Genomic DNA, 24517 nt, shown 5'->3' on the forward strand with positions numbered 1-24517 from the left:
CATTTGTGCCTTTGCTCAGGCTATTCCCCCCACACCTGAAATGCTGTCCTTCCTCTCTTTCTGCTGAAATTCCTACCTATCCTTAAAGTCCAACTGAATTGTCAACTTCTCCAAGAAGTCTTTGATAACACCAACTGTTCTTGATCTTTCTCCCTAGGACTTCATACAGCACTCTGTTCTCACCCTTCTTATGCCCTTAGCATATATATTAGTTATTTGTAGAAAAAATATTGATGATCTTTTTCACTTAAGTCCTTGTTATGACATGAAGGCAATTTAGGATTCTCAAGAGCTATACCAAACTCTGGTGGGCCCTACCAAGCTAAAAAGGTTTTGAATACAGAAGATGAACTTTATTTGTCATCCAAAGACCTACTTAGCTAAGTTTGAAGATACTCATCAACAGGTTAGCCACAGGGTATTTTTTTTTGGCCCTGGCAACTCCTGAAGACCACCAGACTATCTACTAAATCACTAAGGGGTTATGAGCTGAATTGGTGAAAAGATTACCTATACTGACAAAATTCACAGATCTTGCCTTATTCCTTTACTAGCCTCCAAGTTCTACAAGGGCAAATATTGCCTTAACTAAATTTTGTACCACTTAAAAAGTGCTTAATATTTGAATCTGACTCTGAATATTAAAAAAGTCATATTTTGACACACTTGAATATGCTCAAAGTATTAAAGTGTGAGGAAATTAATTGTATTCATATCATTCATCCTCATTTAATAAACTCTTTACCTTGCTTGTAGAGGCAAAATCCTCTACGAGCTAACACCATCTTGCCTTTCCTGCATTCTCATACTTGCAAGGAAAGAAGAAAGGAATAAGCATTTATTAAGCACCTAATGTGTGCCAGGCTAAATGCTTTACAAATATTACCTCATTTGATTCTCACAACAATCCTAGGAAGTAGGTGCTATTATTATCCCCATTTTACCAAAGAGGAATCTGAGGCAGACAGAGTTTAAGTGATCTGGCCAGGGTCTCCCAGCGAGAAGTATCTAAGGCTGGATTTGAATACAAGTCTTCCTTACTCTATGGGCCCAGGTTTCTACCCACTGCCCAAGTCTGCAACAGGATTCTTTTTTTTTTTTTTCTGTTTCTCAATATCTGTAGGAGTCGTGGAGGTCAGGGGAGAGAAGGCAGACTTTCGTTGACTGGAAAAAAATTTTAATAAATAAACTTTAAATAAATCAAATGAAAGGTTTGGACGAGATGTCCTCTGAGGTCCATTCATCTACGAGGCTGAGCGCCATTCAAGGCTTTCACAATTTGGCTGCGAATACTATTGCTGACTTACCTCCTGCAGTTCTCTTGAGTGGGCTCTCGCCAAGCCTTTCTTCAGGCTATTCCTTGGCCACCAAGCGGCACTTTCCCTACCTGCCACCTCTGACTAAGTCCTCTTTCTTCCAGGCCCGGCTCCCCAGCCTCTTCCCCGCCCCCAACTGGACCTCATTTCTGCGCACTCCGGTTTCTCGCAGCATTTTGCTTTGGCCATCTCCTTCCTTTCTAGTCTTCTCTTTCTCTCTCTGCCATCACCGTCATGCGTGTGCTTCATCCCTCTTCAGAGGCAGGGAAGGTCCTCGAAGGCAGGGCCTGGCTGGCGCGTCTCGGTACCATCGACGGGGGATAGTGGGGGTGGGGGAACCTTGCAAGAAGAGGGCGCTTAAAAAGTGTGATGAATTCAACGGGGTCTAACTAACGACTCCCGGTCCCTCGATATTGTTCCCTTTCTTCAATAACCAAGTAATCAGAAGACTCAGCTGCCAAGGCTCAAGTAACGACGCCTAACTACTTTACAAACTCCATGGAGATGAGGGGAGGAGAAAGCGGAAACTCCGCCCCAGATCCCACCTACTGGATGCTCCGCCTTTTTTATCAAAAAGCCTGAGGTGGCACGCGGCATTCTGGGATCTGTAGTTTACTTTCTGAACAGCTCGTCTCCTGGTTTATTTGCCCGCCTTTCCACGTCGCGTCCTCCAGGGACTCCTACTTCCTTTCGGACGCTTGTCCTGACGCGCGACTACCCTACCCAGAAACCCCTTCTTCACGTCGCTCCACGGTGATCGTGCGGGTTAGAGACTCAAGACTGCAATTCCCAGAAGTCCCCGGAAAGAGCGCGTTCCTTTGCTCATCTCTAGGACCACAATTCCCAGAGATATCAGCTACCCCGTTATACCCTTTTCGTCGCTTCCGTCTTAGGCGGGCTGAGCTGAGACCAGCTGGCGAGTCCAGCGGAAACAGTATAGCAGGTGTAACTGAGCGCGGAGTTTCTTCAGCCACCCGACCTTCTCTCTCTCTCCTCAGACATCACCCCCTTTTGCCCCGGCGCGCTGCCCTCGGCGTCTTAGGTTAAAGCTGCGAGCGGGCGGGCCGCGCCTGCGCACTGCCCAGTTTCCTGCCTGGCTGGTGGCGGCGGCCATTTTGTCCATCCTCCTTCTCCACCTCCTCCTCCTCCTCCTCCTCCTCCTCCTCCTCCTCCTCCTCCTCCTCCTCCTCTGCTGCTGCTGCTGCTGCTGCTGCTGCTGCTGCTCCTCCTTCTTTGAGCGCAGCGTCCGGAGAGGGCTGGGGGGAGAGCGAGAGTCCGAGAACAGGGTTCAGCGACTTCTCCTCTGTCCCCAGCCAGAGCCCGTCGCCCCCCTCCCCTCTCCTCCCCCACCCCGCCCCTTTCCCTCCCCCGATCCCGATCCTGCCATCTCCCCCTCCCGGCCCCCTTCCCCCTCTCCCCCGGTCCCGGGATCTCTCCGTCTCACCCACCGCCATGGAGGACGACGGGCAGCCCCGGACCCTGTGAGTACCCGAGCAGGCAGGGATGCCCTATGCCGCGAGGCCCGGGCCCCTGGGGCCGAAGGGGCTGGGGGGGGGCAGGCAGGGCCGGGGCCGGGGCGGCGGCCTCTAGCTGAGGCGGACACGTACACATTCTTCCTCCGCCGCCGCCTCCTCCTCTCTTCTCCCGGGCAGAAACCTCCTCCCCACTCCTGCCCCAACCCGAAGCCTGCCGCCCCTTCCCCTCATCGGCATCCCTCGTCCCAGCATCCGAGAGGCTGAGGCTGTCAAGAGACTCGCCGCTCCTTGTTTTCTTCCCCGGTTCAAGGGGGGGGTCCTAGGAGTAAAAGACTCAAAACGGGGGGGGGCTCAGGGGAGGGGGCTTGGTGATGGATGCAGGAATAGGGTGGGGGCGGGGAGGAAAAGGGGTGGGAGGGTCCCCGAACGGGGTGATGAAGGCTAGCTAGTGGAGCATCTGTCTCATTACCTTCCATCCCCTGCTCCCCAAATTCAGAACCTTGTGTGTCAATCACCGCGCCTTCTCCCTCCATTCTTATTCCTGCCATACCTCTCCCTCTGCTGACCTCTCTTGACTGGAGTATTCACCTCATTTCTGTGCACTTGTCACCCAAGCATCCTTTCCTTTTTTTTCTGCAACTCACTTGGAAAGCCGCCTCTTCCAAATGGATAACCACTTGTTGAACTCTTCTTGCCCTTCTCACTGGTCCCTTTTAATCTGTGTGTTACCCCAAGCTTGCAGAGATGGATGAAAAGGGTGTCTTTTCTGAGCTTTTAATTTGATGCCTTTGGCATTTTCTTATATTTTGCTTTTGCATTTGATTGTAAACCCAAGCAGATGAATGACTCCCTTCTTTAAATGACTTAATTTTATTGTCTCCTTTCTGAAGTGATGACTCAGCATTTGTATTCCTTTACCTGTAGTTGTGCCACTTCTTTTCTTTCTTCCTTTTGCTACCCTTTGTATCAGTTTTTTTCTGAATATTTATGATGGGAAATACAGTTGTTATCTTTTACTTTGTTGAGTATCTTTTACTTTCTTAGTCTTCTGCTTTGTACTTCCCGTCTTGAGCATTAGGAGTTAGATTGCTACTGTCTCATACTTAAGTCTGGTTTTCATGATTTGGAGATTACTTTACTTGTCCCTGTTAATAGACTAAATAATCTTGTGGGAAAATTACTTTCTTTGGAGTAGGGGTAAGATGATTACACGAAGTTGAACATTTGGCTTCTTATTGGCTTACCCTAACCAGAAAAGTAAGTGGCCCAGTAATATATACTTTAATTTTAAAATTATTTCCTTTTTTACTATTTATTTTCTTGTGAACATTGTATTACTTAACCCTTTCCGTTCCTGTTTCACCATCTTTTCAGGAGAAGTGTTTTCCATTTTAGATTTTCAGAATGAGGGCCCATTTACCTTTTGTGGAAACTTTGTATTACTATTTTGTGTTGTCTTTTCAATTTGGTCTTCTCTTTTCAGAAAGAGGAGAACTGGAGAAATCTTGAAATTTGTTACTTGCTAATGAAGCCAATTTCTAGTGTTTGGTTAGTGATGTGTACTTTGACTTGAGGTATTTGAAAGAACTGGGTTTAACTCTTAGCTAGGATTTCTTTAACGGGGTAGAAGTTACATTGTATCTAAATCTGAAATGTTATTTACATCATTAACAGGTGCTGGAGAAATAGCAGTTTCTTAATTGACACACTTGCCAATTATTATGTAGACCAAAAATTATTTTCCTCTAGAAACAGAGCACCATTATTGAGATTTTCATTCATCACATATAGTACATTGACATCACATTTTTATTTCCACAAGTCTCCTCAGGCTTATCCAACAGACCTAATATGCTAACTTCTTTTATGTCACCTATTTCTACCTCTGCCTTCTATACTTTATCATCTCATGCTCTGACACTCACCTAAACATGGATTTATCTGTTTACAGGTATGTACAAGTGTGTTGTGTATATATATTTACCTGAGTAAATCCTGTAAACTCTATCCATGCCCTGTTCGTCAATTCATGTTTGACTGCCCTATCTCCCTTTTTCTTTCTTTGACTCTGCTGGAGTAAATTCTCTTCAGACTTCCTCCATCCTTCCTCCTGTGTATTATACCTTGTATACTGTCTTTTATGTAATATCTACTCAGTGTTTTATGTTGATTGTATTCCTTTCATCAAATCAACATAGCTAGCAAAAAATCCTAGTTCTCATTATAGACAGAAATAGTTACCTTATTTCATACAGGATGCATTCCATTTTTCTATTTAATATCATAGAAATCACTAATAAAAATTTAAGATAAAGTAAGTTCAGATTTGTGATGTATCAGGAAAAAATAAAGAATGAGTTTGAATTCTTTTTTCTTGAAGTATACCTTCTCGGTTTTTCCTTAAAAAGATATTTGCAGGCACAAGTTTGAAGATGTTAAAGGATTAATGTTAGGTATTGTGTCTGGCTATTTGCCTTAATTACTTTGATCATGTGATCTGTGGAATAGTTTTCAAGCAGTTAATATGGTTTTAATCATGTACTCTAACCAAGACTTCTCTGTTACCCTGACATGCCTGTGTGTTACTAGTGAGGTTTTTTCCCTACAGACACACACAAGCTAAGACATATGGTTCTATCTTCAGAAAACAATGTGGTGTTAGCTAATAGGTAGGTTTTTAAATATTAATTACCTACAGTATTATTTATTTATTTTGTAGTGCTTAAAGTGGTATAGGATTGCTTTTTTGAGAATAGTGTTATATTTGCCATATTCTACTTAAATGCCTATTTTTTGATGTTTGTTGTTTTCATCTGACATTAATTTTTGTTTAATAGACAGTAGGTAACTTCCCATATAGAATACAAGGAAACTGCTTTATAGCTGGTATGGAAACATGATAGACATCTGCCTTGTAAGATTACATCATCCAGGCTAATACTGAATGTAGCTTTTTTCTGGGAAGAGGGGAATATGTTTTGATGTATTGTATGCCTGCTGAATCTATGTGGAATAAGTTTCTTTATTATAATAGGGGAGGTCCTGCTACATTAGCTTATTTTGCTATTTGCCTAAGGTGACAGATTCTAAAGGAATTATGGATTTAGAAAAATATTTCATTAATTGAATCAGAGTGACAATGAAAGTAGAAGGCTTTAATTTGACTCAGCCACATAACTGGTAATCAATTAAAAGTCTGAAAACTAAATTCAGTATTATTAATAGGAAAAACTATACTAGGACCCCATTATAGAACCTTATGATGTCAAAGATTTGGTTATATTGTCAAACAATTCCCCCATTATATGTATTGTGTATCCTAGTCACTATATCAAAACCCATAACATAGTATGTCTGCCTTGCTGACTGCAGCACTCCCTTCCCCCCAAATAAAATAGTTGTGTCTGGCTAATGGAAGCAATTTTGGATAAGTGACATGTCAGTGATCTACTTAAAAGTATATTCTTTATGACCTTGGGAAATTTGGTAAGAACAAAGTAGGTTTGTTTTTCTTTTGTCCTTCAGTCCTTTGTCTTTCCATCCCCTCTGCATCCAGTCGCTAACAACACTGACAATCCTATTCCCATAAAATAATGCTTTAAAATAGGTACCCTTGACCTTAGAGGCATAGTACATTGGAGATAGTTTAGTAATGTGGAATCTTACTGTTAGACAACTTTGCTTCTGCTTTTGAACTGGATTTTAACACTGTTAGAGATGAAAAATATCTTTTTCAGTTTAATACTTTCAATTTCTATAGTTCCTGCCCTTAGAAGACGAAATAGTGCTCTAAGGTGTGCCCCTCCTTTTTTCTTGCAGCCTAATTCTCAGGCTTACCCTTTTACTAACTTTGTTTTAGAATTCCTGAAAAGTTTTCACCTGTGCACTGATATCCCTTCAAATGGAAGGATTTGCAGTGTAGCATCTTTCCTAGTATTTTAGATTCTTCAGGAAACTAAAATTTTTTTTCAATGAATTTTTCACATGACCAACATAAGGGGGCTGGGGAAACACACTGACAGCTATATTTTGTGGTGTAGAAGAAAAGAGTAGCTTACCTTTCCCATTACACAATATATTTTTTAAGTACAAGTGATCTGGAGAGCTGACTATTAAAAATGTCTTGGACTGGTTCTGTAGTATTTTCTAGGAAAAATTTAATATGTGATGATATAAAACTAAATAGTACAGTACAGGTGTTTTTTTTAAAATAGTAATACCAGGAAAATACATAATGCAGTTTTTTTAAAAGCACCATACAATGTGACTTATGCAGCTCTTTAAAGGTTGTGCTATTATAGGTAAAAGCAGATTTTGTCAAAAATTTGGGAGACTATTAGGACCCTCTTAACATTAAGATGTTAATGTTACAGGAGTGATCTTAGTGGCGACTTTTTTTTTTTAAGCCAAAAGTTCACTGCTAACATTCATGTGCAGCGTAAAGACTAGGCTTAATTTTTCCTCCATAAAAGGAGGTATTTTATGGGGGGCAAGTAAAGCTGAGAAATCTGATACAGAAACCTTATCAGTTGTCTACATTATGAATTATCTTCTATTCTGACTAACAAGAACTGATCTGAAAATTGCTATTTAGTGCTATCTAATCTCATTGCTAGAAATGGACACAGTTGTCTTAATTGTTCATTTAGGGAATTCTTTAAAACCTGTTAGTACATATGCACACATATGTACATATATATTTACACATATTGAGACATAAAATGTACATCTTGAAATTAAGTTGTCTGAAAAAGGAATAGCTCTAGAATAACTTTATTTTATGATTATAGCTTCATGAAACTAATTACCATATATTTTCCCTAAATATTTCTTAAATTAGAAAAGATTTTACATAGTTTTTCAGAATTTTTAATACTTTAACAGTTTTTTAATACATATGCTTCTATGTTGATTATCAAATTGTCTCGAATGAAGATAATAGAACCTATTTAATTTTGGTCATAATAAGGGTGTAGTGTCATTTTTAACTAAAAAATTCAGCTAATTCATTTGGTTAAATAAAGCATAGTTTTCCACAAGGTTCAGTTGTAAGATAGCCCAGGTAACTTTGTACAGAAGAAAGCCATGGCCACTAACTACGTCACTCACAGATAATCACTGGTAATTCCAAGCAAATGAATATGAATGATTCAAAAGTCTGTTACTACTGCAGGAAAAAAAGCAATGCAATATGTGGTCTTCCATTGGATCAGTAATGCATGTGAAGACTAGTGCATAGGACATCACCAAAGTTTGTTGCTGATTTTATGTTTGAGGAATCAGTTTTGGAAGAAACTTTGGATGAAATTATTTACTATTAGAAACAATATGTCATTTAAGTATTACTGGATTTTTTTTGTTGCCTTTTCTGAACATATGTATATCAATAGTTTCTATTGATTCTATAAATATTTTAATACAACTAAAAATTATTATTTATTATCTCCATCAGATTTTAAAAATTTTACCGTAACTTGTCCTGTGTCATTTTCTGTTTTGGATTTGTACTATCAAAGAAATTTAGATGGTTTAAAACTACCTAATTATTATGCATGTAGGATTTATTTTTGTCCAGAAACTTGTCTAGTTTTCCAGATGTTGTATGTTATAATGGTAATTAAAATAATATAGTTTCTTCCAGAAAGCTAAATAAAGCATGTTAATATTTTATCTATATTGTTTTGGTTATATGATTGAAGGATACTGTTTACACTTAAGTTCTTTGTTTTTTATGGAAGAGTGGCCATCTTTACACGCAGCAAGTGAATTCTAGAAGGTTTATAAATTCTGGAGATGGAACATTTTAAAAAATCTATAACACAGGGTGTATTAGGTCTATGTTTTTGTTCCTCCGAATCTCCTAGGATCTTCTCTCTCCCCTAATTAATTCTCCCTCCCCTTACATCTCCAGGAAAGTTACATATTTGATTTTAGGAAAGTTAACATTCAAATTCATTCTCTTCAAAACTATACTTTTATAAGGATTCTGTCGCAAAGTATAGCTAGGTAAATAAGGTGAAGTGACTATAAAGATGTGTAGTATAGTAACTTTTTTTTTACTTATTTTACCTCATGCGAATTTTAATCCAGTTAAGTACAAAATTAAATTAATAAAAAATGTAAAATTTCTTTTTCAAATGCACTATTTCACTTTCCTATCCCTGAAAGTCTCCAGTGACATTGGCCATATTTAAAAAAAGATATATGAATATATGTGTATATGTCTGTATATATTTATATACTTATATTAAAATTATCCCAAAATGCTGTTTAGGAATTAAAATAGACACACTTTATAACTTGTTCCCTTTTTGGCCTATTAACATCTTAATTGTTGGAGGTTGGTATTTATAATACAAGTGACTCTTTTGAGTTATTTGAAACTATTTTGGGGCTATTATCTTTAATATGGATCTTAGTTTGAATGGTTTGCTTTTTTTCCCCTCAAATATTCTATGGAAATAAAAAGCCTGTTCAGCAGATGGAAAAGGATTGAAATAATTATGGTTATATTAACTATAAGGCCACAACTTAAAGTTGCTCTTAAAGATCCCCAAAACTACCTCATCAGAAAATATTGTGGTGCTTATAAAAAAGTAAATGCTCGCATTTTATTTGTAGAATAAGGCCCAATATTAAGAAACTGAGAGATTTTTTTCAAGATAATGAAATGTCTTAAATTACCTAAAAACTTGTCAGTGGCAAGTAAGAAGATACTATTTGTGAAAATGTTATTTTTCCCCCTCTTGTGTAGCTATGTAGGTAATCTCTCCAGGGATGTGACAGAAGTCCTTATCCTTCAGTTATTCAGTCAAATTGGACCATGTAAAAGCTGTAAAATGATAACAGAGGTAAGATCTTCCCAATAAAATGTGACATCAACTACCATAGTATTTTAATTTTAAAAATGCAGTGATGCATGTGTTGGTAGATAAGGATTTTTGCTGTAAGCTCTTGAAATAAAGGCTGTCAGAGGGAGATTGAAGTTTGGCCAGGTTGGTTCTATTACTTAGATGCTTTTTGTCAAACTGTTCAAAGAGGTTTCATTTAAAATCACCTTTCATGCCATGTAGTTGTCTTCAGAAAATGCTGAATGTAAAAGATGTTCTTGATATTGCATCTGCTCATGTTGAAAACCTGAGTGAAGTTTTTTGAAAGTAAAAATGTTCCTACTAATTAACTGAAAATATGAAGCTAAAGGGTCCTAGTGTATGTAATCACATGAAATTATATATACTTAGTACTGTGCAGTACATCTTATGGATGTTTAGTTAAAATATAAATTAATAATGACAGCTTGATATACAGCTACATTTTTAAAGTCAAAGTCTGTTCTTATATTTAAAAGAAATTTCCAGGACTATATCTGGAACAGAGTCTGTAGATAGTATTTCCTTCATTTTTTCTTTGTTGTTTTGTTAATGTCCTTTTAAAATTAATCTATATTCTCATCTATATTAATTTGGATTTATATAGGTTAAGTTGTATAATCCTAAACTTCTTTTGTCTTCCAAATTTGGAATTCCCCTCATCTAACAATAATTGATGACATCACTAGTAAGTGTAAAGGAAACAATTCACTATTGTTGTTTCAAGTGTTACTTAGTGATGACCTTTAAAGTTGTGGAGTTGTAGAAGTGGAAGAATCCAAAGGTCCTTGAACAACTAGTAATTTATTTCACTTTTGATGTGATTTTACTTTAAAGCTTGAAGAATCTTATTTTTCTGCTGAAATCTTAAGTTACTTTTGAGTAGATTCTATACATCACAAAATAGACTTTAACCATTTTTCCTTATGTTATTAGCCATAGTATATCAAATGTTTTTACAACCTAGCATAGTACAGTAAATTTTTTTAAAATGTCAATTCCTAGAGTGCATATATTAAAGCACTTGGCACACTGTAAGCACTAAATAAACATGAAATTAGCCAGCTATTCACAAGTAGGCTAATGCTTTTAGTTTTCAAAAGCCTACAGCAGTTTTTTTCCTTTTAGCTAACAAGTAATGAAGACTGTTCTTTTTCTGAAACTTTTCAGAAATGGACTCCTATGTATAACTCTGGTACTACTTAGTAATAGGAATGAAAAAATAAATAAACTAGGAAATTTTGGAAAAAGTAGGAGGACTGCTACATGTCCATAGAGTTTTAGCTCCTTATTTCTATTGTTAGCCTTCTCTTTTTTTAAATGTTATTAATATTTGCTAAATAGCTGGCTTAAATTTAAGACTTGAATTCTTTTCTCTCAGTTTCCACAAGTGAGAATAATGTTGACACTATTCCAACAATAGGATTTTGTGTGACAGCCCAGGGTTTTTTGCCAGAGCTAATGATCACACTTTTCTGTTTCTGATTAAATGTAGTCTGATTGTTTTGTCACTGTTGTTTTAAGAGTCCCATTTTTTGGATCACTTTACTGAAATTTTTCCAGGCAAAAGAAAACATTTGTGGATAAAAGATTCTTATTTTGCTGGTATTTTAGTCTCCTTCAGTCCACCTTGAAATATATACACTAATTCTCTCAATAAACATTAATAATGATCAGGGGAGGTTTTGAAACATATGTTTATTATGTATACTTGTACAATTATGAATTAACTTAGAATCTAATTTCGCAAAATTGTTTTTGTAACAGTTTTTATTCACAATGTGTAATTGTAGACATGTCCTTAAATATTGTTTATTTGCAGTTTCAGAAAACACTTGAAAATTTGATCACTGAGATCAAATTCAAAGTTAATAGATAGTCCTCAACTTCTTTTGGAGAGGATCTCTGACTAGATTTGTGAAATTCTAGAAAGGCTCAATCTTAGAGAATTTGTTTCAGTAGGTACTAGAAGTCTCTGACTTTGTTTCTTTTTCTTAATAATTTTCTCTTACAAAAAAGAAAAATTATGTAATCCAGTCTACTAGTACCATAGAAAATCTCCTATAGTACTGGTAAAAGTCAGAAAGGAAAAAACTTGCTTTGTGATTTTGTTATCCTGTATTTTTTTTTTGTACTCATGAAACTCCAGAAGATGCAAAAGTGTAATGCATTAATACAGCTCCTCAATTTCAGATATACATAGGGGAGAGAAGTCCTAGTAATTAGTGATCCTCACCCTTCTATTCTAAATTTCAGATTCTTTTTGGTCTAACTTTTGGAGTTGGAAGAGCTCTTAGAGATCATCTAGTCCAACCCCTTCATTTTACAGATGAGGAAACTGAGAAGTAGGGAAGTGAAATGTCTTGCCCAAAAACACCCAAGAAATTAGTGGTGGAGCTGGGACTAGAACTAGAGTCTCTCTGCCTCCACCCTCTTCCACTGTTCAGCGCTGCCTTACTGCATCTAATGATGTATGTAGTATCATTTCAGACTTGGTGTACTTAATTTTGTGTTTTGAACATTATTGGCAAAATAGAAAGTCTTTAAAATAGTCCATTCATAGAAATTGGGTTTTATATATTTCTCATTAGTTACTTTATGGTTGATTACCTGTTAATCATTGGTCCAGTATTTTTAACTAGCACCAGTGATAAATGTTGAAGAACTTTGGTATGTACTAACAATTTTAATAAAGAACACTTATGTTATTAGCACCAAAATTATCAGAAATAATTTTTGATATGAGCTTAAATTATTAGAAGTTACAAAATGATTAGATCACATTCTGATAATTTGAATTTAATATAGGCATGCGGTTATAGTCCTTCTTATAATTCTGTATGAATACCATACTATTTACCTTATTATTCTGCTTAAGTTATAAGATTTATCTTTTAAAATGTTAGGCTTCATTAGCTATTTGCAATCTCACTTAAAATTCCTAGCTATCAGTAATGTTTTTTCCTGGATTTTCTTCTCAGCAACCCGATAGCAGAAGGGTCAACTCTTCTGTTGGATTTTCTGTTTTGCAGCATACAAGCAATGACCCATATTGCTTTGTGGAATTTTATGAACACAGAGATGCAGCTGCTGCATTAGCGGCTATGAATGGGAGAAAAATTTTGGGAAAGGTAAGCTTGAAGAACATTTTGTACATTTTAAAAAGTAACTCCACACACAAATCTTTGCATGATAACTACTTTTGGTTTGTGTTCATTTTTGGTGACTTTTCAAACACAGAGAGCTCCTAAGTCATAATGTGCTTTTGTTTTATTCAATCTGATACTTCACAAAAAATATCCTTCCAAATTAAAAGTAAGTTAGTGACCACAGTGAAATGACTAATTGTATTAAATGCAATCTTTATTTTTAGGAGGTCAAAGTAAACTGGGCAACAACACCAAGTAGCCAGAAAAAAGATACCTCTAGTAAGTATATTGCAGCTCTTACTGTACACCTCAGGGGTCAATATGGTAGCATTTTTATGAATCCCAGTTTAATCATGTTTTCTCCAATCCTGAGGTCTACTAATTAAGTTCCTGAGTGTTTTTATCATAAAATGCTTCGGTTCCAGATCACTTCCATGTATTTGTTGGAGATTTGAGTCCAGAAATAACAACAGAAGATATCAAATCAGCATTTGCTCCTTTTGGTAAAATATCGTAAGTATTGTTATCAATACCTTACTCAGTAGTGCCAGGAAAGTTGTTTAAGATTAACTTATTTCAGAATTAAGGTGTTTTTACCCCCTAGTAAGCATTGTTTTGTATTATATTTTTTAAACTGCAAATATGGTATTTTAGTGTTCTTGAGTCTTTATTTTCAATTAATTCTGTGCATAATATACATGTTTATAAATGAAATTGTTCTGTATGTCAACTTTAGAGAATTATGTTTAGTAAATAATAAGTAAATGCTAACCTAAGGTCTAAGTTTTTGTAAATGTTTTGAAGATGTATTAAAGATAAACAAAAGGAACTGTGAATTTAGGCTGTGTGTAAATGCTTTGGGGGTGGGGGAGGGGAATAATAAGGTAAAAGAATGTTTTATGTTATGAATTTAGTATAGTGAACTTGGAGAAGTTATTCTTGCTTAAATGTAAAATATATTGTTTTTATGATTTAGTAATAATTTTGTTAGTATTAAAATGTCTGAGTCAAAGGTGTTATGATATATGAATTAGATATTGTTGTTGGTGATGCATGATTATGCCAGAAATGGGAAAATGCCACTTGATCTTTCTCTAACACATGTTCTAGAGCAAAGTTCACAATGTATTCTGTGATCAAATGTATTAGAAAATTAAAATTTTGCAAGTGCTAAAAGTGTAACTTGTCTTGCTGTTTAAAAGCAGGGTATTTTGTAGATTTATTTTCTTGAGCATTTAATACTGCTTTACAAGAATATAATTCAGCTAAGAACAACAATGTTCGTTTCTTTACAGTTTTTGTTGTTCTGTATATTTAATTTTAATGGACCAGTATATTTAATTGTTAATCTTCTATTTTTGGTGTTTGCTTTGCTTTTAAATCTCTTAAGTGTGGTAAGTAAAACTATTTTTAAAAATCAGTATAAAAAGAATAATACAGGTTGCTGTTTCTCAATCTTTATTTATACCTGAGACCTGCAGTTTTTCTAAAGTCCAAGTCACAATTAAAAGTAATAGCATTCTGGTTATTTTGCAGAATTGCTCATAAGAATGGACAGGATCTTGAAGGCTAACTGCAAGGAACTGTGCACACTGGAACTCAGTTGTAGATTTTTTTTCTCATTTTCTATTTATTCTTATTATACATTATTTATATATACATATTTTAGTATTTACATTTTAACATTCTATATTCAGTGCAGTTCTATATTTCCAATCATTTTAACTTACTCACTAAAAATTTCTGTGTAAATTTGTTGTTTTCGTACTGGTGTGCTTAGCATTGTTGTTAGTTTTTTATTCTCCTTTCTTAAATTTCTGAAAATGTCAATTTTTCAAAATTTACAGCTGCCCAAACTCCAAAATGATGGTAGAGAATTGACCAAGAAAAATAAAGAAATCTGTTAACAGGCCATGTATGCCTTTTTAATTCCTATTTTTTTCCTCTTTTTCAATTTTTTAATATTTCATATATTTTGTATCACTAGGCAGAAGACATTTAACTATTTAGAGATTGCATGGTAAAGTAGTTAGCATTGTTAAAGTAATTTATAGAACAGTAAACCTTAGAGGATCATAGTCAATAGAATATTAGAAAAGGAAACTATTGTTCCCTTTAATCTTCAAATTTGAGCATTTAGTTTTAGAAAGAACAGGCTGTATTTGATAGGTTGCATGTTTATTACATGTTTTTGTCCTACTGCTTTTTTCTAACAGGTAAAGAAACAATAGGGAGAGTTCAGGAATGGCTGTAGTTAATTAGGGTTAACTTGAAATTTATATAAAAATATGCTCACAATACCGTGTGTGTGGTTCCTTTTAGTTTTTATTTTGAGGTCATTATTATTTCCCTCATTTAGCTGTGCTTCTTTTCACAGGGATGCTCGGGTAGTTAAAGATATGGCAACTGGAAAATCAAAAGGCTATGGTTTTGTATCGTTTTATAACAAACTGGTAAGTAGCTTCTAACTCCAAATTTTGTTTCTGGTAGAAATTTTAGTCACTGATGAATGTATCTGAAACCTAAATATTCCAGATACATAATCTGCTAGCTTTAATATTTATTGTGTGTGGTAGTTTTTTGATTTTTAACATACTATCCTCATTCTTTGTACATGAACTTGAGTATAGTAACATGATATTAGTTGGTAAACATGAGGAACATTTTTTACAATGTTAATATAGGTAAAGTGGGTACTTTGTATTATAGTTTTAGTACAGAAATTTGGCTATAGTAACATCCATTGAAATAATAACCCACACTTGAGTGGTAGTAGTAAGTCCTGACATTAGGATAATAAAAAAAGTTAACCTTTCCTATTTCCTTGGATAGTGTTGCTCTCTCTGCTTTGTAAATAACACTAATTTATTCTTTCTACTTCCCATCTATTATCTCTGTTTGTAACTGGGATTTTAAGGCTATGTAAGAATATTTGCATGAAAATTAAAATAGACTGTGCGTGATCTTTTTATTAAAAAAAATCTAGTCGCCTAATGTCTAAACATTTGTGTTGACCATAAAATATAAACTGAGACACTTAAAACAAAAACTGGCATCGGGTTTTTTTTAATTGTTAAGCTTTTACTTTAGCAACTTAGAATCTTTGCATTTCATTAAAGCACTGAAATTTTGAGTATGTAAACCCAGTGACTAATGACAGACTTTTTTAAGCACTTTAATTATGCTGCATACGTCATAAGTGTTTAAATGTCATAATGCATCATGGGTTTCATATCAAGATCTCCTGAAAGCAAAGTTACACTAAAAATCTTTTTTTAAATATGCAGTTTTATTAACAGAAACATCTGACTTTAAGTTTATGATAGGGGAAAGGTTGTTATTCTAATGACACTTTAAAATTTTCTTGGATCAGGGTTTGTTTTGTTTTTGTTTTTACTTTAAGAATAAACTATTCCTTGATTACCAGCTCAGTGTTTTGAAATTGGTAAGTAAAAATTTTTTTGCATCACTTGAATTGAAATTAACCTTGATGTTAATCCATTTGCCAGACTGTTGGCTATGACTTATTTAGGATACTCTGTGAATTAAAGCTTATTGATGTGAGTTCTTGAATTTTGTCAACTCCAAAATTCCAGTTCCTTATAATAGACCGTATTTGCTGATAATTATTTTTTTTAGTAATTGTTTTAAATTTCTCAGCCTTTTATTATTATTTTTTTCTTTCTGTTTTATAGGATGCAGAAAATGCAATTGTACACATGGGAGGTCAGTGGCTAGGAGGTCGTCAAATCCGGACCAATTGGGCAACACGTAAACCACCAGCTCCTAAAAGTACACAAGAAAGTAAGACAATTACTGTTGTTAACATTATAGGGATCACAGTATATAGTATGAAGAATTTAACTGGGGTCTAATTTATGGATCCATTATAGAATCATGTCTGTAACATGGACAGTGTAATTAGGGTTTGATTTATGGTTTCAGCACAGAATCATGTCTTAGTGTGTTCAGTAATACTGACTGTAACTGACTGTAATAATTTTATCCTTAGAATTCTAGGTTTCATGCCAAATTTACTGTTTCCTGAGAATAATGGAGTTTGTTTTGAACATATATTCTTTGAAGTATTTTAATTAATTTAAATCTAATAATTAATTAATTAATTGAAGTAAATGGATTAGATTAGAATTAATAGATGAAGTGCTGTAATTATATAGAGAAGGAAGACTCATACCTTCCTCTTTTGTCTATTTTTGTAAAATTATTATGCTTATTTTGCACAGTTCAAAATAATACTGTGTCTAAGCAATTTATACTTCTCAAAAGCTGTGTTTGTAGGACTTTACAACTAATAAAACCCAAACTTCCTATCTTCTTTCTGTAAAAAGATAACACAAAACAGTTGAGATTTGAAGATGTGGTAAATCAGTCAAGTCCAAAAAATTGTACTGTGTACTGTGGAGGAATTGCTTCTGGGTTAACAGGTAGGACGTTTCCTTATCTTGTTCTAGTGGGTATCCTGTACCATTGACATCATTTCGTGGTGTGACACCATTTCATGGTACAAATCTGCTTTAAATGTTATGGGGGTTTTTGTCTTTTTTGTTTGGTTTGGTTTGGTTCTTATAGATCAGCTCATGAGACAGACATTTTCACCGTTTGGACAGATTATGGAAATAAGAGTTTTTCCTGAAAAAGGTTATTCATTTGTCAGGTAAGGTTGCTATGATGTAGTCATTTTTGTTGCTTTCAAAAAATGTTGATTCATTCCTTTGAATTATTTTTGGTTGGCACCATAATATCAACATGCCATATGCTACTGTTCTTTTGCAATGCACATCTTTTTATAGGCCCATGGGTTTACCTGTTAGAAGATAGGAGCCATATCTGTAAGCTGTCATTTTGCATGCATGCTTCATTGTGCAAAGTTTAAAAGAAACCACACACATCCAAAATGAAGTCTACAACAAACAAACAAAAAAGCCCTTGCAACTGTGTACCTTAAAATAAAAGTTTTAACGTATTGATTTTTCATCTCTTAGATTTTCAACACATGAAAGTGCAGCCCATGCCATTGTTTCAGTAAATGGTACAACAATTGAAGGACACGTAGTTAAGTGTTATTGGGGTAAAGAATCTCCTGATATGACTAAAAACTTCCAACAGGTAATTAGATTCATGATTTTCACACTGTTTCATATATGAGTTAAAACATGTCCCAGAAGAAGTTTTATAACTTTTTGATGGAAAACCTAAAGCATAGTAACACTTTTAAATGTCTTTAAATGCTATTAAAAAAGAGAATAAACTTGAAGTAGTGCTGGTGTCTCTTTGAGGTGTTCCTTTAAAAATTTATATAACAACAGTGCCCTATACCATGAGGGTCTTCATTCAGTATGTTCTTTCTCTTATCTCCTGTCTTCTCATAAAATCCTGAGTAAGGCTTATTTCTTACATATCATCTAAGATGTTTATTTTTCCTAGGTTGACTATAGTCAGTGGGGCCAGTGGAGCCAGGTATATGGAAATCCACAACAGTATGGACAATATATGGCAAATGGATGGCAAGTGCCATCCTATGGAATGTATGGGCAAGCATGGAATCAGCAAGGATTTGGAGTTGAGTAAGTTATCTCTTCATATTTTTATAATAATTTCCATGGAGTCTATGGTGACTTTTTTGAGTTGTTGGTTAGTTATGTAGTAGTAAAAGTGAAAACATTAAATCTTTTATAGGATGTGTTTGATATGGGGATTTTTTTTTTTTTGGTGAGGGCAGGTAGGGTTAAGTGACTTGCCCAGAGTCACACAGCTAGTGAGTGTTATGTGTCTGAGGCCAGATTTGAACTCAGGTCCTCCTGAGTCCAGGGCCGGTGCTCTATCTCCTGTGCCACCTAGCTGCCCCTGATGTGGGGATTTTTTTAATCCTTTTTGCCTAACACAGTGTTTTCTGTAATCCATAAGTGGTAAATGATTTGGCAGATTTCCTTTTTCTTAGTTATTCTTACGGCATTTTAAAATAGTGCCAAATAAAAGCAATTCATAAGAAGTTGAAAGTCTTCATATTTATTTTATACCATTATTCACTGTTTAATCAGGACTGTAAGAAAGGGTTAAAGTAAATGTCATGAATGTCTTTACATTGTGGTGGTCTTCACACTATACTCCATCTGCTTCTGAATTCTTTTTTTTGTTTTGTTTTGTTTTGTTTTTTGCTAGACTTGCCCAGGGTCACACAGCTAGTAAGTGTCAAGTGTCTAAGGCCAAATTTAAATTCAGGTCCTCCTGACTCCAGGGCCAGTGCTTTATCCACTGCCCCACCCAGCTGCCCCTTGCTTCTGAATTCTTAAGGAATATAGTTTAGTCATGTAAGAAAGAACCTTTTAGTTAGCTTTGAGTCTTATATTAATAGTGGGTTTTTTTTTTCCAATTAGGTGTAAAGATAGTTTTCAATATTCAGTTTTGTAAAATCTTGAGTTCCTAATTATTCTCCCTCCCTTCCCTTCTCCCCTCCCAAAGACAGCAAGCAATCTGATATAGGGTATACATGTACAATCATGTTAAACATATTTCCACATTAGTCATGTTGTAAAAGAAGAATGAGAACAAAAGGGAAAAACCACAAGAAAAAACAAGTTAAAATAATATGCTTCAGTCTGTATTCAGACTGTAATTCTTTCTCTGGATATGGATAGCTTTTTCCATCACAGGTCTTTTGGAATTGTCTTGGATCATTGTCTTGCTGAGAAGAGCTAACTATCATAATTAATCATTGTACAATATTAACTTTGAGTCTTATTAGCCATGGTTAGAATAATGTGTATTCTCCTAAATTCAGGTGATTTCACTTGTGTGACATAATCTATAAGCTATCATAAGGTAGCATGATGTCTTTATTTTATTGGATATTTTTGCATGTTAATTTCTCAATTTGTGTAGTTCTGAAGTGAGATTTTACTTTGTATATGGAATAAATAGAAAAATTTATCTGATACCAAATAGAATATGTGGCATTTATTGGTTTTGGGGTTTTTTTGTTCCCATAAGTTAGTCCCTAATATTACTGTGGGCTTCTTTCAATATTACAGAATATCAGAATTTGAAGGAACCTCAAAGGCAAGCTAATCCCAAACTGTATTTGAATAGGAATACCTTTCCAACATCTCTCTCACCTCAAAGCCAAGAAGTGGCTGTTTTGCAGTTTGTTTTTTTTAATCTTCAGGGCAGTGGAGGCCACCATCTCCTGAGGCCTTGAGGCAGCCTGTTCCGCCTTTAGGTACTGAGTTGCTAGGAAGTTTTTGAGTCTCAGACAACCCTAAGCCTTCCTTTTAAAATCTCTTACAGGCTTTACTGTGTATGCAGTACTCTGAGGTTGTATAATACAAGATACCCAAAGCAGTAAATGTACTATATGATTATATGTGACTTCTAGTGTATATGAAATTTTGCCATTTTAAACTTTTTTTTTAATAGATTAACGGGGCATGCAACCCAAAGATATTTTTTTTTCCTTTAGTTTTATTGCCTTATTTGATCTTTTTATTTTGAATGACCGTAAACCTACGTTAAGCAAGTATATTTTTTATTAGCATCTCTTTTAAAATTTTGCAATAAACATGTGTTCTACAGAAGTTTTTTTTTTTTATTGCCAAAGAACTGTTAGGTTCTGAATCTTCACTATGAATAAATTCTAAATGAAACATTTCTTTCTTTAAAGCCAATCTCCATCTGCAGCCTGGATGGGTGGATTTGGTGCTCAGCCTGCCCAAGGACAAGCTGCTCCTGTAATACCTAACCAAGCTGGATATGGCATGGCGAGTTACCAAACACAGTGAGCTGGGACTCTTTAAACAAAAGGGTAATTCATGATAGGCTTCAGTTTCCAGTGACACTCTGTGAAGACAGGAACGTAGACATCGGAAAATGGAAATATTTATTTTTAAAATGGAAATGTTTGGAACCTTTAGCACAGCTTTGCTTTGGTGAAGGACACACATGTCTTCTAGTTCTGCCTTTTTAAGTTTTTGTTCATGATGGATATGAACATGATTTTTCTTTGTGTACAAAAACAAAAATAAAGTCAATAAAGACAATTCTGACTACAAATTTTGATATAGTAGCCGCAGAGAAGTGGGTTATGAATTTTGCTTCTTATATTACCATTCCATTTTTTTCTGTTTTGTATTGCTATTCTAAAAGGAAAAATTGGGGATCTGGAAATACAGTGAATCACTTATAAGTTTTACATAAATCTTGAATCCTTTTTTCTTAATGGTGGACCAAATATTATTTCAGCCAAGATAATTGTCACTTAGAAGAAGTACATACCCTGGAAGTAACTTAAGAGCATTTAATTATTTTCTGAATGCCCAAAGAAACTGAAGTTTGATATAGAAATGTTGCAGTTTAAAAGAACAGTACAGTCTGATTTACTTGAACAAATATTTGTGGTCCACATTTAGGCATATATCAGAAGTGTTTTTCTTATTAAAATTGAAGTATATTGCACATAATTTTGGAAGCAAATTTTTAGCAAATATGTTTATATGGAAGTCAGGCAGTCATACTTGGGCTTTTGCATAAAAATTGAAAACTACACATTGTAATAACTACCGTGTTTTAAAAGCATGTTTAAATATAGAATTAGTAATCTGTTTGAAGTAATGCTTAATATATTCTACTGCTTAGAAGTGGTAGATTGACAAGAATGTGCCAAGACTGATGTTTCCAAAGTTGGTTATTATGTAAAGTTACGTAAATTACTTTTCAGGGAGAGCCTTAATCTTAATTTCATACATTTTTAATGCATTCGTGCATTTAAATATATCATTAAATTTTTATTTTATTTTGCTTTCTATTATTTGGTATGTAAATACTTTGGTTCAGAGCCTTGTAAATGTATTTTAGAGTTACTATAAGTTGTATAGTGAGTGTTTTAAAAATTTTAGGGGAGTTTTTTGAAAATGTTTTTGAAAATATTTTGCCCAAGAATTTTTTAAATAAGAGATTGTTGAAAACATCCTATTTTGGATTACTCAATGTGCCATTTGGAAAATGGAGATACAATTGAAATAGTACGCTGAGTTATATTTCTCATTTTTAAAGTTTATGTCTTAATGGGTAGTTTGCATGTGATAGACCTGTACAAAGGTGGGGTTGTTTATGTACTAGGTATAAATGGATAAATCATGAAGATGTTTTAGATTGATGATTATTTCTGAATCATTTTCTAGATAAATTGACTAAAACTGCCTCAAATTTGTAGCTGAACAGGAATGTCTACTAGGCAATTCTGTCTATATTATATATGACAGCTAGGGGGTGCAAATGTTTCACCTGTGTATTTGAATACACTTGAGAGAGAAGCCCTAAAACTAGAAAAAACGCTTAACAGTCAAGTAAGTTACAACTTGCACTGACAAATTGCTATTTTTAAAAGTTAAAGTTTCAGTGTATATAAGATATAGTTTAATATAGGCAATTTTATAAGTAAAAGTTGCTGCAATGTATTTTTTCCCTTTCCCTTTACTTATACATTTAACTCAATCTAGTCTATTTCTCCTTATTAATTCATAGGACCTCAAGTTTTGTCCAAGTTGTGACTTGTGTCCAAATTGATAAATTGATCAAGTTCTTTCATTTCAGTTAGAAATGGAGGAGTTAGAAAAGAGCTATATTAGTCAGCAGCTATGCTTTTGTATTGTAAAACTTATCCAGTTAAGGTAAATATCCTGAGGGATAGTATTTTTTTTTAAAGTTGTTTTATATTTTAAATGGAGAATGTCCAAATGAGAATCATTTGTTTTCTGTAGTTGGGAATTTAAAGAATTAACTGAATTTTAAGAATTGAACTTTTTATTATATAGATTAAAAAAAGGCCTATTGAATCACCTAGTTTTAATCTATCAGCTAGTTTTTAATACTTTTTTCTTCTAAATAATTACTTCTGAGTTTAGGTATCCAAATAAATTTAAAGCAACAATTTAGATATTTAACCATGTTAGCTGTTTTCATCGGTATGCATAGATAACAATATTCTAGGATTTAAAAAAAAAATTAGCATACAACTTCATTACTATAAATAGGCACATGAATGAAGTGTCCTTGGCCTTAATCTAGGATGAAGAACAAGATTTCATGATTGGCTAATAAATGATTTAAACTGTTTTTATTTTATGAAATTTTTCCAAGTGATGTAACATTTTCCCCTTCTTCCCCATCCCCTCGAACTAACACAGGTTCAAGTGTTTAACTGATTTGTTTCTTAACATGATAGGAGTTTTTACTTTCTTCATCTTAATTCAAACTAAGGATTGTTTCCTTTCTTTAGTGTTCATAAAAGCATCAATGCAGATTGCCTTTGGCACACAAAAAAGCCTCAGGTCAAACTTCTGTGGAGGTTTATTATAGTGATATGTTTTTACTCTGCCATTCTCTTTGCTCTGATGATTTATTTACCAGTACTAACTCCCTATATACCACCATGACTTTATTTCTACAACCGTTGGCAGTTAGTGGCTGAATGACTAGCCTACTTATGCCAAAGCTGTAAATCACAGTTGAAAAAAGTCTTTAAATAAAGACTAGACTGTATGACAAGTGACTTATTCTGTATTGTCATTTGTAATTCTTCCTTTTTCTACCCTCAAATCTAAATATTTCGTTATTCTTTATATGTTAGGATATATAGGATTTATTTCTAGATACCATATATGTTTCATGAAGCAAAACTGTTAAGTGTCAGTAAACTAAAATTTAATCTCTGGGTGATAGGGGTTTTACATCCTCCCTTGAAATGACTTTTTTGGTTTAAAAAACAAACAGAATGAGATGTCATTATTTAGACTCCAAAAATTTAGAAGTCAAGATAATTGGACCATGGCTGGAACAAAATTTATCCTTGTAGTATTTGGAGAAAAAAGGTTGGTTTGGCAACTGAGGAACAAAAATTTTTTCAGGAAGTGTCTTCTCTACTTATAAAAAAAATGTTCATATACTTTAATAGTACTTGTTAATTGATGTTTACAGACAAATCTTACCAAATAATTCAGGCAGCCTCAGGGAGGACCTCTACTTGAAAACATAGTGTTAGATTTTAAAAAAATTTTTCAATGTACTAGAAAGTAACTAAAACCTTTAAGAATATACTGTAACTTTAAACTTTTTACCAATTGGGAGCTCCTTTCACTCTAATTAGTCTGAATTAGTAAATTTGTTTAAGTATGAAGCATTCTGCTCTTTCACTATTAAAAATGTGTCATCTATCATATTGTGAATATTAAAATAGGTTGCAGTAAATATTTTTAAAGTGCATTAGCATGTAAATGACAATTATTTCTACATAATTTCCTAAATGTTATTTAAGAAATTTAATAAGCCAGTATGATATTAAAATGCCTTAATATTACAAAGTAGGAGCATTTCCTACTCATAATTTAATATTGGTGATGACTATGAAGTCCAGACAGGCTGCATCCCATTTAGTTCAAGAACTGCTATTTGGGTATAAGTTGAGTCCATACAATGGTAGCATATTAACTCTTTTTTAAAAAAAAAATTATATGTCAGTGTGCTGAATTAAGAGTTTTCTAAATGTTGCTCTAAATTAGATTTATGTGTATGGAACTGGTAGGGTAGGAAGAGGAATACTTGACTTAATTTGGCTTTAAAATGAAATGCCAATTAAATGTTAAACATTGACACTTTTGTAAAGTTGGAAATTAGACATGTTGGATGCAGAGAGAAAA

General features: G+C 34.4%; 1 protein-coding gene across 9 annotated transcripts; it reads left to right on the plus strand.

The window, feature by feature from the left end:
• The first annotated feature begins 2687 nt into the window (after positions 1 to 2687).
• Positions 2688 to 23373, plus strand: TIAL1 (TIA1 cytotoxic granule associated RNA binding protein like 1). Of its 9 annotated transcripts, none has more exons than XM_020988215.1 (14): positions 2709 to 2797; positions 3987 to 4048; positions 5400 to 5460; positions 9546 to 9642; positions 12642 to 12791; positions 13034 to 13088; positions 13235 to 13322; positions 15187 to 15262; positions 16505 to 16613; positions 17159 to 17254; positions 17400 to 17484; positions 17813 to 17936; positions 18255 to 18394; positions 20488 to 23373. In XM_020988215.1, the coding sequence occupies exons 3-14, from the start codon at positions 5420 to 5422 to the stop codon at positions 20603 to 20605; spliced, it is 1179 nt and encodes a 392-aa protein (XP_020843874.1). In that variant the 5' UTR covers positions 2709 to 2797; positions 3987 to 4048; positions 5400 to 5419; the 3' UTR covers positions 20606 to 23373. The 9 variants fall into 9 exon arrangements, with proteins under 9 accessions (XP_020843876.1, XP_020843878.1, XP_078007154.1 ...); XM_020988218.1 differs by having other exon boundaries at positions 12693 to 12791; XM_020988220.1 differs by lacking the exon at positions 5400 to 5460.
• Positions 23374 to 24517: the final 1144 nt, after the last annotated feature.

This window comes from Phascolarctos cinereus, unplaced genomic scaffold (assembly GCF_003287225.1).
Source record: "Phascolarctos cinereus isolate Bilbo 61053 unplaced genomic scaffold, phaCin_HiC Scaffold_3;HRSCAF=262, whole genome shotgun sequence".
Taxonomy (NCBI): Eukaryota; Metazoa; Chordata; class Mammalia; order Diprotodontia; family Phascolarctidae; genus Phascolarctos; species Phascolarctos cinereus.